Below are 12,988 nucleotides of genomic sequence, written 5' to 3'. Positions count from 1 at the left end.
ACAGTTCAAAATGTATAATGGTAACTGTTTCTGTCTGTTCAGTCCATAAACTAAGCCTGGGATCAAAAAATGTATTGAAGATATCATTAGCAGAGACTAAATGGTTCTACAGAGTCTTGGCTAAATGGCTAAAAAATAAAATCAATTCTTACAAATAAAAAATGGTTAGGAAGCGCATTACAAACCTTTGCTGGAAATGGCGTGTTAAATTCAAGTCTCCATTACAGACCAGAGAAAACTAAAGAGAATGCAACTTTGTGTTAATCCATTTGAGGAGCCGGTAGTTTATCTTGAGGAAATGAATGACGATGCAGAAGTTAATTAGACTGTAACATGCGCAGTCCGCTGCTCAACCACTGCGGACTGCGAAGAATTAAAAACTGCTGGGAGTAACTCATCCAGCGGATTTAACAAATGGAGCCTTCTGGGTGGAAGTTACCCAGGAGAGCGGCGCTCTGGAGGAGCTGCAGACGTAACATCTGTCCGTTTCGGAGAAGCAAAACCACGCTAAATAAATAAATAAATAAATAAATAAATAAATAAATAAATACTTACGTTTTGATGTTAGCTTGTCGATGTCTCAGTTTTATTCGCTGGGAAAACCAATGAGCAGCTTGAGGTGACTCTGCTGCTCTCTAGTGGCGAGAAGCCGTAATATTAGCTGTTAACAATCGGAATGCATTGTGGGAGATGTAGTTTGCAGTCAATCCGTGCTCAAAACCTATTGTAAGTCAATGTCGGCCTATAAGATGCTACGGGGGCCACATAAAATGACATGACAGGCCACATGTGGCCCGTGGGCCTTGAGTTTGACACATGTGTACTACTGACAGCAAAAGGGATGTAATGCCGTATATGCAAGATATTTCTTTCTCCACTATGGTGAAGCTCGAGGACAATGAAGCAACTCAAACATTAATTTTGTTCTAGATATTCATCTTAAAGTTATCCATATTCTAAAATGCAAACATTTCGATATATTGAGTATATATAGTGTTGGACCCGTCAGCTCTGTTGTGCTATCAGATTCTATTTGGTAAGCATACTCTGGTACGATAATGCATGCCAGATTCATTGAGGTTTTAATTGGGACAATTTGGGTAAATTAAGGCTGGAAACGCCCCATTTATTATCCTTTTTTGTTAATATTAAACACCGTATAATGATCTCAATTTGGACAATATTCAGACTTGTTACTGGGCCTTTGGCCAGTTTATTTCTTTTTGACTTTTTAGTCATCTTAAAGCCAAACGATCCTGGCACTCTTACAAATCAGTTCTAAGAAATATTTTCAAGGCATGCAATTGCTGTGTAGCCTGATCTAACAGGGTGTGAGTTTCATTAAAAAAAAAAAAAAAAGAAAAGAAAAAAGCCACAATTATCCTCGACTTTTTAGTGAAGGAAGAAAAGAAATCCATCTATCTATTTTAAATTCTAGCTTTATTCTGGTCGCTGTTAGAAGTGTGAGGTAGCATTTAGTCTTTGTAACCTTTAGAACGACACAGGTCAGTTCCTGAGCGAAACACAATCATGCCTAAACTTTTGGTCAGTTTAGTGCCACCACTTGACCTAACATGAGCAAACATGTTTTGCTGTGGTTAGAGGATCTAAAATTATTCCTGCTTCAAGCTTCATGTTTACCTAAAGCCTTTGACCCAAAAGTCACAGCTTGGTTTAAAAGAGCTGTCCCTCAGCTACCCAGTTTATCATGGCTGAACATTTTATTTGATGTATTTTTCTTCCATTTTCTCTTTTTACAAAGTCATAATTATTGACATAGTCTGGCAAAGCATCTTCGAGCCTTTTAAACTAAAAGTGATTTGTATTAATTGCTACTATAAGCTCTAACTCTGCTGAATCCAGGAACATCTGGGGGGGATCAGGGCTGAATATCAAATCATCTACCTAGTGTCTGCATCTGGGCTACAGGGGATAATAAAATAATCCTGTCAGTGTCACTAATTGATGGTTATTTATTGGAGCGTGTAACAACATAACAACCAATGTCAGCAATGCGTCTCTCGTGCGTAACAGCATGCCGTCCCATCCACCGATCCAATCTAGGACCGTCCTTTTAATCCTCTGTGCATTGAAGTTATTCATCTGGTTGAAAATTAATTTTTGCTCTGCATAATTTTTTTGTGATCATACACGAGACATTGAACACAGAGTATCTTTTTTAAAAAAAGGAAAAGCAGATAAAGGTTTTTGGATAATAAAAGACGAAAAGGGGATTTAAATGTGTGGAGGGAGGTAAAACATGGATTTACCTGAGATTTTATTGCCCATTTTTTTTTATGCAGAATGTTTTTTTTACATTAAAAAGGGCCAAATAAAACCAAGCTGAATTGCAGCTTAAAGCTGAGTCAAAATAAAAACAAAATTAATAAATGACATGGAGTGCTATTGCACTCTCTTTATTGAATATTTATTTTCTTCATCTTTCTCAGGTCTTCCTACTCCATCATTAAAGCCTAATACTGATGGTGTATATCCACCAAGCTCTCACTCACTCAGGCGCTTGCAACCGCCCTCCATCCATCCGACCCACATTTCTGCAGTCGTCCATAATCACGGCTACGTTATCCCGGCTTAAGTGCTTGCACGTTTTAGAAACGCAGATTAGGACGCGGAGATATCCTAAGTTCTGTCCTCTCCTTCAACCAAAACTCACACAAATAAAAAAAAAAAAAAAAAACCAGACACGTAAGCACATAAACGGACACAAATACTTACAACCCAGGAGCTTCGAGGTGATGATAGATGGATGACCGATAAATAAGAGCATTAAATGTCCAATGTTCTGTCTTTAGTCTTAGGTTTAGACTTGTCTTATGTCATCATGCATATTTTCTATTAAATGTAACAGAAAAAGAAAAACTAAAAGAGCCAAACTTGTTTTTAATATTCATGACTTTTTACGGTGTTTACAGCAGCTACCAATTGTAGACATGGTTAAATATGTTAAAACATGGCTTATTTACTTTAATACTTACTTTACCATTATTTACATTATTAAGTAAGAAAATAACTTAAACCAAACATTGTTCTTTTCACAGTTGGCAGCTATTTTTATTCAGTAACTGTATGACCTGTACAAAATGAATCTATTGATGCTCCTGCATTTCCAAAAAATCTGACCTTTAATTTAGATTTAGTTATTTAGAGAAGTGTCTCAATTTTTAAAATAATTACTTTTTGATAAGAATGCCTTTTAGCCATTTCAGTAGTGCCTCACTTAAAAGCAGCTTTACTATTAATACAAATTCCTTTTTTCTAAAGCTCTTTGCCCAGGCCATTTGTGGCATTTATAATAGTTTCTGAATGCAGTTCAAGAATGGTACAATTGAACTTTTTCAAATGTTTTAAGGCCAGACTTTCCCTAACCAATTAAAGTCATCATAAAATAGAAAATGTCGTATATATCACACGGCATTTGTCTTTGACCAACCAAGCCTTGGCTTTCATTTTTACTTTAGTTGTACTTTGAACCATAAACATATAGTCACCTCGGCTCTGGGTATGCCAATGTGACATTCTTGTCTCAATACAACAAAGTTATTCAGTCAGGTTTCAAACAGAAGATTCCACTTTTGGTCCATTTTATTGTAAATGTTACATGTAATTAATATGGAGATACATATCTTTCCTTGTTTCTTTGTTTTCTTACTGTTTCTTTTAAAATAAGTATTTCTATGGAGGTAAAATGTTTCTTTTTCATTTTTATTGTAATTAATTGCATTCTCTGAGGTTGTGTTTACCTGAGTTTAAGATCTGTTAACAACCTAATGTTCACACTTTCTTGAAATATAACAGCTACTTTTTTTTTTTAACTTATAGCCATCACTGTAAAATTCACCTATGCGTATTGGATTTGGCTCATTTATGTATGCTTTCCAACGACACTGAGTTATTGTCTAGTTCCATGCAAAGTTTTAGTCCACTTCAAAGCGTCTTCAGCTTCATTCACTTACTACTCTGTTTTCCTTTTGATCTTTTCTTACTGGCAGGTATGCCTACACACTCTCAAGCATCAAATAACATCAAACGCAATTTCCCTGACAGTCCTTTGACCAGGATTGTTGGATGAAGCTTCTGACAGCTCACCTTATCTTCCCTCCACTCTCTTACACCCTAGTTCTCCATCTGTTTCTTATAAACGAGCCCCCCTGTGTCTTTGCTTATGTGAAATTTCAACAGGTGGTTTTCCCACAAAGTTAAGGGCATCTTTTTGTTTCTCTTATTGTCATGATTTAAAGGGTTGTTGCTGTTTTTTTTATTTATTTATTTATTTAATTTCCTGATCTTTTCATGCTATTGTTTCAGAGTCTGGCTTTGAAGCTTGACTGCATAACATCCGCTACTAAATGCACAAACTCAGAAGCATTAAAACTCAATCATGCCATATCTAGTCATACATCTTCGTATTTGCCATTTCATGTCCGAAACAGGGGTCTTCTGGAGATTTTGCAGCTAGACTTTGTGCCAAAAGATGTCTCCGAGCAGATTGAGAGTCAGGCTATCTCTTGGCGTCTGGAGCTGCCAGGAAATGTCAAAGATGTTGGCTTAATGCGGATCTTCACCGCCCCACGAGACTTCATTGGACTGGCACCTCTGGTGATGGTGAGAGCTGCACTTGCATCATTCAGCGGAAAGCTTAAGTGCAATACTTTTACAGATGACTGTATCCGTTAGACCAAAGATGGTAAAACTGGGAAAGCATGCAAGGAGAAAAACTTCTGATGCTTTAGATAAAAAAGAAAACTCCCAAGAGACGGGATTACTGTCTTAAAAAGATTGGGAGCACACTCGGATTGTTTTGTGTCTTACCTTACCTCGTTACAAACACAAGTGTATAGAGAGAAAAATGTACACTGAAGGCTTAAATTTCCTTTGAATGTCTTGTGCTAAATAAATAAAACTGGATTATTTCACTTTATATCTTAAGCAGACACGCAATAATTTGAGTTTAGTGGCTAATTTATGCTTACCAATTTCATAGAGTTTTGACTAGGTACAAAACAAGTTACAAGTTTTATCTCAACATCTCTCTAAATATTTAAGTTTTAGCGTTACCCGCAGTGAGTAATATTTTACCAACAAGCAGGTCCTGTGTGTGTTCTTTAGAGAAACAACTTTTACAATCCAAATCATTGATTTATTTAATTAGGATTATGGGTGGATTATAAAAATTAATTTCAATTGTCTTTTTTTTTTTTTTTTTTTTCAAAATAAGTACCAAACTTCAATAAGGCTAGCATGAAACAAACTCAATTATGGTCAACAGAAAGCATATTTTGACAGGTATCTCCTTGCAAAAAGAAAACAGAAAACAAACATGTACAAAATTGCAAAATCTAGGTACCTCCTAAAAATAGACATAAAGTTTGATGTGTATCTCTTTGTATATAAAAATTGCTTTTTTATTGTTAAGTGAAAGAACCATATATATTTTAGAACAAAAAAAAAAAAAGACATTGCTTTTACAGAAAGAGATTGAATCGGCTTTAATTGACTGCTGTCCTTTCTGGCTGAAGTTTTTAATAGCAACTGTGAAAAGTCTAAAAGGCCACTCATTTCAGACCCAGCATTAGAGAGTTAGGACCTTAATGCCGATAACTATATTTAGTGTTTAGTTATCAGCATTAAGAACAAAGTTAGCTGTGACTCCAACTGAGACTCCAAGTGGTTTTCTGCTTGTCTTTAAGAATTACATTCTTGTCCAGCTTATTAGAAAGAAAACAAACAAATCCCCACATATTACAAGGTTGGATCCATGTTTGTCCTTGAGAGAAGTCTATTCAGCCGGTGCAACAGTCAAAATAAATCAAACATCCATCTGTGTAGAAATCCATTTAATCTCAGTCAACTAAAGGATTCACATAAAGAAAAAAAATATACTTTTTATTTTCCGTAACATTGAACAAAACTCAAAGAGAAACAAATGGTATAGTCATTTTTGGGATTTAGTTGGCACAGCAACTGCTGGAAGGCTTATTTGGTGTTTTTGTCCTTAGGTTCTGCTGAAGTACTTTCATGTCTTATAGTTGCTAGGCCATGCTTTTGAAACCCTGAGCTTTTTGTTGTCTTTGTTGCACGAGCACCAATCTCACTTACCTGTACAGTAGTAATTTTTTTTTTTTTGCCTCATCCCTTTTTGCTAAACAAGTAACTCTAATAACTAACACTGAAATTCCAAACTATTCCACAGAATTTAAATCAAACGCTATTTTAGGGAATTAAAAGTGAATTGGACGTCCGAAACTCGAACTGCCGAATTACTGCTGAACTTGCAGAAAACAGCATTTGAGTTTCTCCCAGCATGTTACTGGCATCCCCGCAGAGTCCAGCGATTACTTTCTGATTTTTTTTGCTCTCCCTGATCCCCTGGCTTATGTTTGGGTCAGTGTCGTTGTTCTGAACTAGAACATGTCCTTTTGGAATTGCGGTCAGCAGCTGTCAAGCCGGCAGGGTTCAAAATGTGACTCTGCCCGTGAAACATCTGCTGAGCACTACTTTCAAGCCAGAGAGGAGGCATAATAAAAAATAAAACAGCTTCTGGTCACCCAAGCAATGATATCATTTTTTTCAAATTACATTTTCAAAAATCTGGGAAATAGAGTTGGAAGTTAAAATGTGGCTTAGACGTTTCAAGACAATTTACAGATAATATGAGCTTCTGAATTATGCATTGGATGAGTAGAAAGAAACAAGAGCGTGTAGATGGTAAAGGGACACAATTTGACAGATAATAGTTTTCAAATGAGCTCTCTAATAAAATAACTTGTAAGTTAAAAAAATAGCATTAGAGTAGACGTGAAACCAAATATCTGATATATGCAATCTAATATATTCTCAATTCATTCAGTCTACCCTGTAATATTTGAATCCATAACACTGTAAACAATGTTATATAGCACTTACACACCTGCTTTTTTTTTTTTTTTTTATAAATGCTGGGAGGGAACGCATTAAAAAATTGTTGTGGGTCTTGCTAACTCCCCCTCCTGGCTTTTATACCTGCTAAAATAGGACAATACCTGCAGCATCTCATGTTGATTTTCAGAGCAGAGCGAATCATATTAAGCCTCCTGTCAACTGACCTGCCCAGAAAGACAAACGAAGAACAAAGTAAGATAGCTAAAACAGAAGCTTAGAGAAATATTCAGAAATATACAATTACATTCGCTCGCTAATTAGCATTTTAATTAGTTTTCATATCTTACTTTATAAAAAGGGCAAAAGAGGCTAAAGGCAATTATTACCAATATCCAGTTTTGGAGATTTTGGGGTCTTTTGCTATTCTTGAATGTCTTTTTCTAAAAAGTAGAAAAGTAAACATTAAGAAATGAACAAAGTCGAAAGGTTATCAAGTGATTATTTTTGTTTTTTTGTAATTTTCTTTGAGTCTAATTAGTCTTTGATAAATATAATTGTTTCAGTGTACATTTTTTTTGTCTTTACTTCATGATTCTTCCATACATTAGACAGTTTTATCACTGCTTAACTACAGAGGCTTGGAAACGTGCAAACTATTTTGTTTCCACGTTCGTCCTGTGATTACCTGACAGCCTGTAAGAAGTGTACACTGCCTCTGCCTGTTGTAAGAAAGCTGAAATTGTCTCCTGAGCAGAATAAGGCAGATACAAATGATGATTTATTCTTCATATTGTGGAAGGCAGTTTTTGTGGGATATGAAATCCCCCATTGACATGTTGTTCTTGATTTAGGTTCTGCCTACAGGAGGAATTTGCTTGTAAAATAACAAAGATCTATTCTTCACCTCAGGCTTAATTTACAAAGACAGGCACGGATGCTCTCTCTCTGCCTTCTACCCGCACGACACATCAAACCTCTGTAACAATCTATCACAACCCAACGTTAGCACGAACAGATATGAAATATGGGTTATTAAATCAAACAATTGCAACTTCTAAAAGTGCATAGTGAAAACATTGTTGATGCATTGTTCAGCACGGTAATTATTTTATTCGGCAAGAAATGTGTCATTTCAAATTTATATAAAAATTACATAAATCAAACAAGGGGTTTCTTTTGTCTGAAATATATTGACAGATGAATAGTAAATGCCACTTTACTTTCACTTGTCTAAGATACGTGTCTAAGAAATTCAACATTAGCAATGAAATGCAGTGTTTAAGGTAAATGTGACCCAAGTCACATTTTTTGCCCATGCGTACAATAATACTTTAAAAAGTCTCAGCAAGAATTTACCTCTTTCATTTTTATGGTTTCCATTCAATTGTCCTGCAAACTTTGAGCAAACCTTTAAAAAGTTGCAACGAAAATGAAGGAAATGCCAGTTAAGCAAGTTTCCATTTACTGCTTTTTAGCGAATCAACCAGACTATGCAAAGCGTAATTTTGTCAGATGTGGATGCTACAGATGGTTGGTATTATGTTAATTATTTTAAAATTATAAAGATTTTATAAAAAAAAATTGTTTATGCACCAGTTCTTGACCCACAGCACAAATTAGAGACAACTAAATATTGAGCCAAAATGGGTACAAAAAAATTCAAAGGGCCTGTAACAGATAAACCATGTTTTATGTTCATATTTGATTAATGCTGGCTCATGGTCTCCAAATCTTGCTTTATAACAATGAAATATATAAGGTAGCTTTCCTTAGACAGACACTGATTCATCTGTTTTCATGTACATATCAAGTAAATGCAGCATCACCAAGAACTTAATTCGCTCTTCTTTTTACCCAGACTACAGATATTTTGAATACTGCTGTGTTGACGGGTAAAATGGTTTCAGTTCCTGTGAAAACTCTGGCTGTTGAGGCCAACGACACTGTCACAGATGTGACAAACTTCACCAACTGCAAATCAGCAGAGATGGATGTGCTCCAGGTAAGTCCAAAACAGCACAGCTCAGTACAACTAGAATTAAGCTTTTGTTAAGCAATTTGTTTTTTGTATAGTTTTTCTCTCCTTTAGAAAAGTTTACTACAAGCATTCTAACCTTAAAACTACTTTCACATGATCGAAGAACTTCTGATGTTTCTGGAACTTTCTTACTACAAGGAATGCAACAAAGGTCCATGACATGTCTGTGTGTGAAGGCTCTTAAAGCTCTGTTTCCAGCTGTAGTCTGCCCTAAATTATTCAATGGGCTTTGCTTTATAATCCTTTCAAGGCTGCAGTTGTTCCCGTTGGTTATGTACCATCTCAGTTTTTATTTCTACTCAGTAATACTATGTAAATAACCAGCTTCTTTAATGACTGGCTTGGATGGCTTAACTTTTTTGTGGAGTGTGCCAGTTAACTGTCATATCAACAGTCTTGCCCATAAACATGCAGGCCATAGCATTTCTGAATCATGCTACTTGAAGATAAACATTTGTCGAGGATAATATAATTAAATGGTTTTCAAACTTATGAAAGTAACTCCAGCGAAGCCACCACTGAATATAGCAATAATTATTCTGGAAGGTATAATAGAATAAAAATGGATTTAAAAATAAACAGTGTACAGTTACTTTAGAGAACTCCAGCACATTGAACACTGTTGATCAATGAGTTTTATAGGAAATGGTCTTTAGATAATGACCTCAGTCTGTATCTAAACAAAGTTCAGCTTGACTTGTCCTAAGCAGTCACTACTCCCTCCAGCTTTTTTCTCACTTTTTCCTCCCCCCACACTCATCCCTCTTCTTCCTTGTTCCACCCTTTTCCATTGCTTCACTCTATTCTCCAGTCTAGTGCTCTCCAATTACCCCAGTGGAGCCACTGGTTTGTTAAGATAAGTGAGGCGGCAGTAGAGATAGGCCTCCAATCTGAAATAAAACACACCAACTGCTGTGTTTCAGCTCATTGCTCTTGCTGGTGGGGACTGCCTGGCTCCTACCTCCAAAACAACATCACAGGAACAGCTGTAAACCAGGGCTTATTTACATTCTGAAACAGTGGTGGCTTTAGATGACAAACACAAGCACTCTCAGATCCTTTGTCCACACTTTGGAGGTGGTATGAAATTCAAGAGATTTTTTTTGTTTTCTGTACTGTTCTTTTTTTTTTTTCTTTCTTGAATTTTAAACCGCTCCTCACCTGCCTTAGAGTTTCAGCATCACAAAAACAATTCTTGTCCTGTTTATTTGAACTCTCGCATGAAAGAAAAAAAAACCAAAAAAATAATAATGCCGTAAACCTAGAAAAGATCTAAAGGAAAAGAAGCAGAGGCACGTTTTAAATCAAGTGTGTGCTGTGAGCTTTTCTGTAACTTTTTAACCACCGTTCTCTCGTCTCCTTAATCCAGGTGTCAGAACGCTGTAACTATGTTTTTGTAAATGGAAAAGAGTCAAAAGGCAAAAGCAAAGTGATGATCAATTTCACGTACGGTTTCCTGAGTGCGCAGCTGGAGATGAGCGTGTGGATGCCCCGCCTGCCCCTGCTCATCGACATCGCCGACCCTGAGCTTAGTCAGATTAAAGGTTGGAGGGTCCCCGTCACAACAGGCAATAAGAGGTAAGGCAGAGCCGGCCCGAGGCATAACCAAAGTAAGCTGATGCTGAGGGACTGATGGAGCTTTTCTGGGTTGCCAAGATCACTTGACTTTTTACTGGGAATATATATTTTTGCTATTTCCAAGTTGAAATTTTCAACGTGATACTAACTGCTAACCTTGGAGCAAAAATGGGACTCAAAATTAAAATGCATCCTTCAACCAGTCAGGCAACAATAAGCTGTGCTCAAACATACAAATCTAATATTGTTAATGTTGCTTACTTTTTGCTGGTGTATTAAAAGCAAAATGCTGGTTAAGAAAAATTGTTGAAATAGTGTTAGGGCAGTTAAAGCCAGTGCGCAATGCACATTATCCATCTTTCAAGGGTACTTTGCATTGATACTGATTCCTTAAAAAAATATTAATAAATATTTTTAAGATATATATATGTTATAAAAAACATAACATACAATTTTGCATTGTTGTTTAAGAATAATTGTGGCTTCAAAGAGAATCTCCTGTAAAATTCATAAATTTACAAGAATGCTGGAGGTTTTGGTCACAACTGCTGGTTGTCAGCCAGGATAAGAGCAACTACCACATTTGTGTTTAGCGCATTGGCGAGTGAGTGAGCATTGGACACAGCACTGATGTCCTGGAAATAAAGGTTAGTAGGGTTTCAATCAATAAGTACAGTAAAATCATTACTTTCCCCACTCGATACTGTTTGATAATGGATGCCATACCACTGCCCAAAGTTCAATACCAGGCTCCAGATACAAACAGGTCAGAAATCTCATATTTCAATAGCGAATAGGAAGTGGTGGGGCAGAACCTTCGAAAAGTATTCAACTTGAACGTGCTCATAAAATCCCCCTAAAATATAGAGGAAAGCACAGGTTTTGCAAAAAAAAAAAAAAAAAAAAAAAAAATATTTTAAAAAATGTGGAGATTTTACAAGGCTCCTTATGTGTGTGAATACGGAGAGAGAAAATTACTTGCTGAATATCCTGAAGATTTATTGTCATTTATTAAGTTTGTCACCTTTTTGTGTGTTTTCTGAAGTGTCTTTAACTCATTACTAACCTATCAGAAGCACAGACAATGTTTTTGCAGTAAAATGATCACTGTGGTGTCTCTAAGCTTCACAAGTTGGACCACAGACTTTAGCCAAGACTTACTTTTCGGTGCCTTGTTGTTGAGTCACACTGATTTAATTCAAGTAGCATTCCCATCGCATGGTAAGCTGTGACCTCAGGCTAAATAGTAATGATGTTTATTTGGACTTTACCTCTTAGCGGGAGCTTTCAGCCTGCAGTGTAAAAACATTTCAACCAACCCTGCAGCACACCTGAGGTGCACCATGTGGCAGGACCAGCTGAGTGTATGATAATTATATGATCGTTGCAGAGAGGTTCACAGCTTAACCTCTACCACATAAAAACAAACCACTCAGCCGTGGGATCTTGGTTAATTTAAGTTAAATTGATTTTGAGGAAAAAGGTCACTCCACATGGGCTTCGCCTCTAAAGCAACCACAACAATGCTGATGGGCTTCACTATTTCTCTTTCAGAAGTTCACAGATTAGCAGAATGTTTTTGTTGTGCTGCAGTTGTCTGAGAAATGCTGGAAGCAAATTGAAACAGCCGGTCTGGGTTTGTGCTTACAGGAGAACATATCAGTTCAGTGCTGGAAAATGCCTTAGAATAGGTTATGAATTGTAATATATTTCAAGTGTTTATCTCAGTTTTGTGGATTGTGGTTTGCAGCTAATGAAAACTCTTAACATAGATTAACATAAAATCTTAATAATTTGAACAAAATAAAGTTTCCATACAGAAATATTATGTTACGGCTTACAAAATATGTGGAAGCCACTGACATCCTCCACAGAAAAAGGCAAGCCACAAAAAGGTATTGTAAAATAATTCACAGAGTGAAAGTGTGGGTGACCCAAGAACAAGCAACAGGGATAGCTAATAAGCTATTGAAAGATTTAGAGGAGAAATGCTAAGTGCAAGTCAGTGCTCTTAAGTGAAAATAGACTTTAATAGGCAAATCAATTTAATAGGCAAAGTGTGGAAAAAGTCTTCAGAGGCAAAGAATCCATGTTGCTTGAAGTCCAGCGTGAAGCTTTAACAGTAAGAGATGACTTGGAAAGCCATGTCTTCTGCTGTTGTTGGAATACTGGCTTATATCAAGTTCAATTAATTCAAAAGCTTCTGTTTTTTGACAGTCTTCATGTAAATGTAGATTTTATTTTCCAGCAGAACTTTCCTGGTACTCACATTGCCAAAAGGTACAAGTGCCTGATTTAATGAGAACAGTATCACTGTGCTTGATTGGTCAACAGCGCCACAGTGAGTCTAGAGGCAGATAACACCAGACAAAACAATGCAAACAAACTGCAAGTAGCTGCTAAACTTGCTTAAAATCTCAGCAGAGACACAGGCTGATCATCGCCAGGCCACACCTCACCAATAAAATGATATTTTATAACACTTCTCTACAT

At 36.4% G+C, this 12,988-nt stretch overlaps 1 protein-coding gene across 1 annotated transcript in view; it reads left to right on the top strand.

Annotated features, from left to right (window-relative positions):
* LOC106946677 (transmembrane protein 132D) overlaps positions 1 to 12,988 on the top strand; it is a 37,388-nt gene that overhangs the window by 14,131 nt on the left and 10,269 nt on the right. Inside the window, exons 4-6 of the mRNA XM_015031195.1 lie at positions 4,452 to 4,623; positions 8,738 to 8,881; positions 10,287 to 10,495. Coding sequence (XP_014886681.1) covers positions 4,452 to 4,623; positions 8,738 to 8,881; positions 10,287 to 10,495 — 525 coding nt within the window. The remainder of the gene's footprint in view (positions 1 to 4,451; positions 4,624 to 8,737; positions 8,882 to 10,286; positions 10,496 to 12,988) is intronic.

The sequence above is a fragment of the Poecilia latipinna genome, unplaced genomic scaffold (genome assembly GCF_001443285.1).
Source record: "Poecilia latipinna isolate Pla-1442-1.1 unplaced genomic scaffold, P_latipinna-1.0 Scaffold13, whole genome shotgun sequence".
NCBI lineage: Eukaryota > Metazoa > Chordata > Actinopteri > Cyprinodontiformes > Poeciliidae > Poecilia > Poecilia latipinna.
Note: the sequence above shows the minus strand (reverse complement) of the source record. Positions and strands in the feature narration are given on the sequence as shown.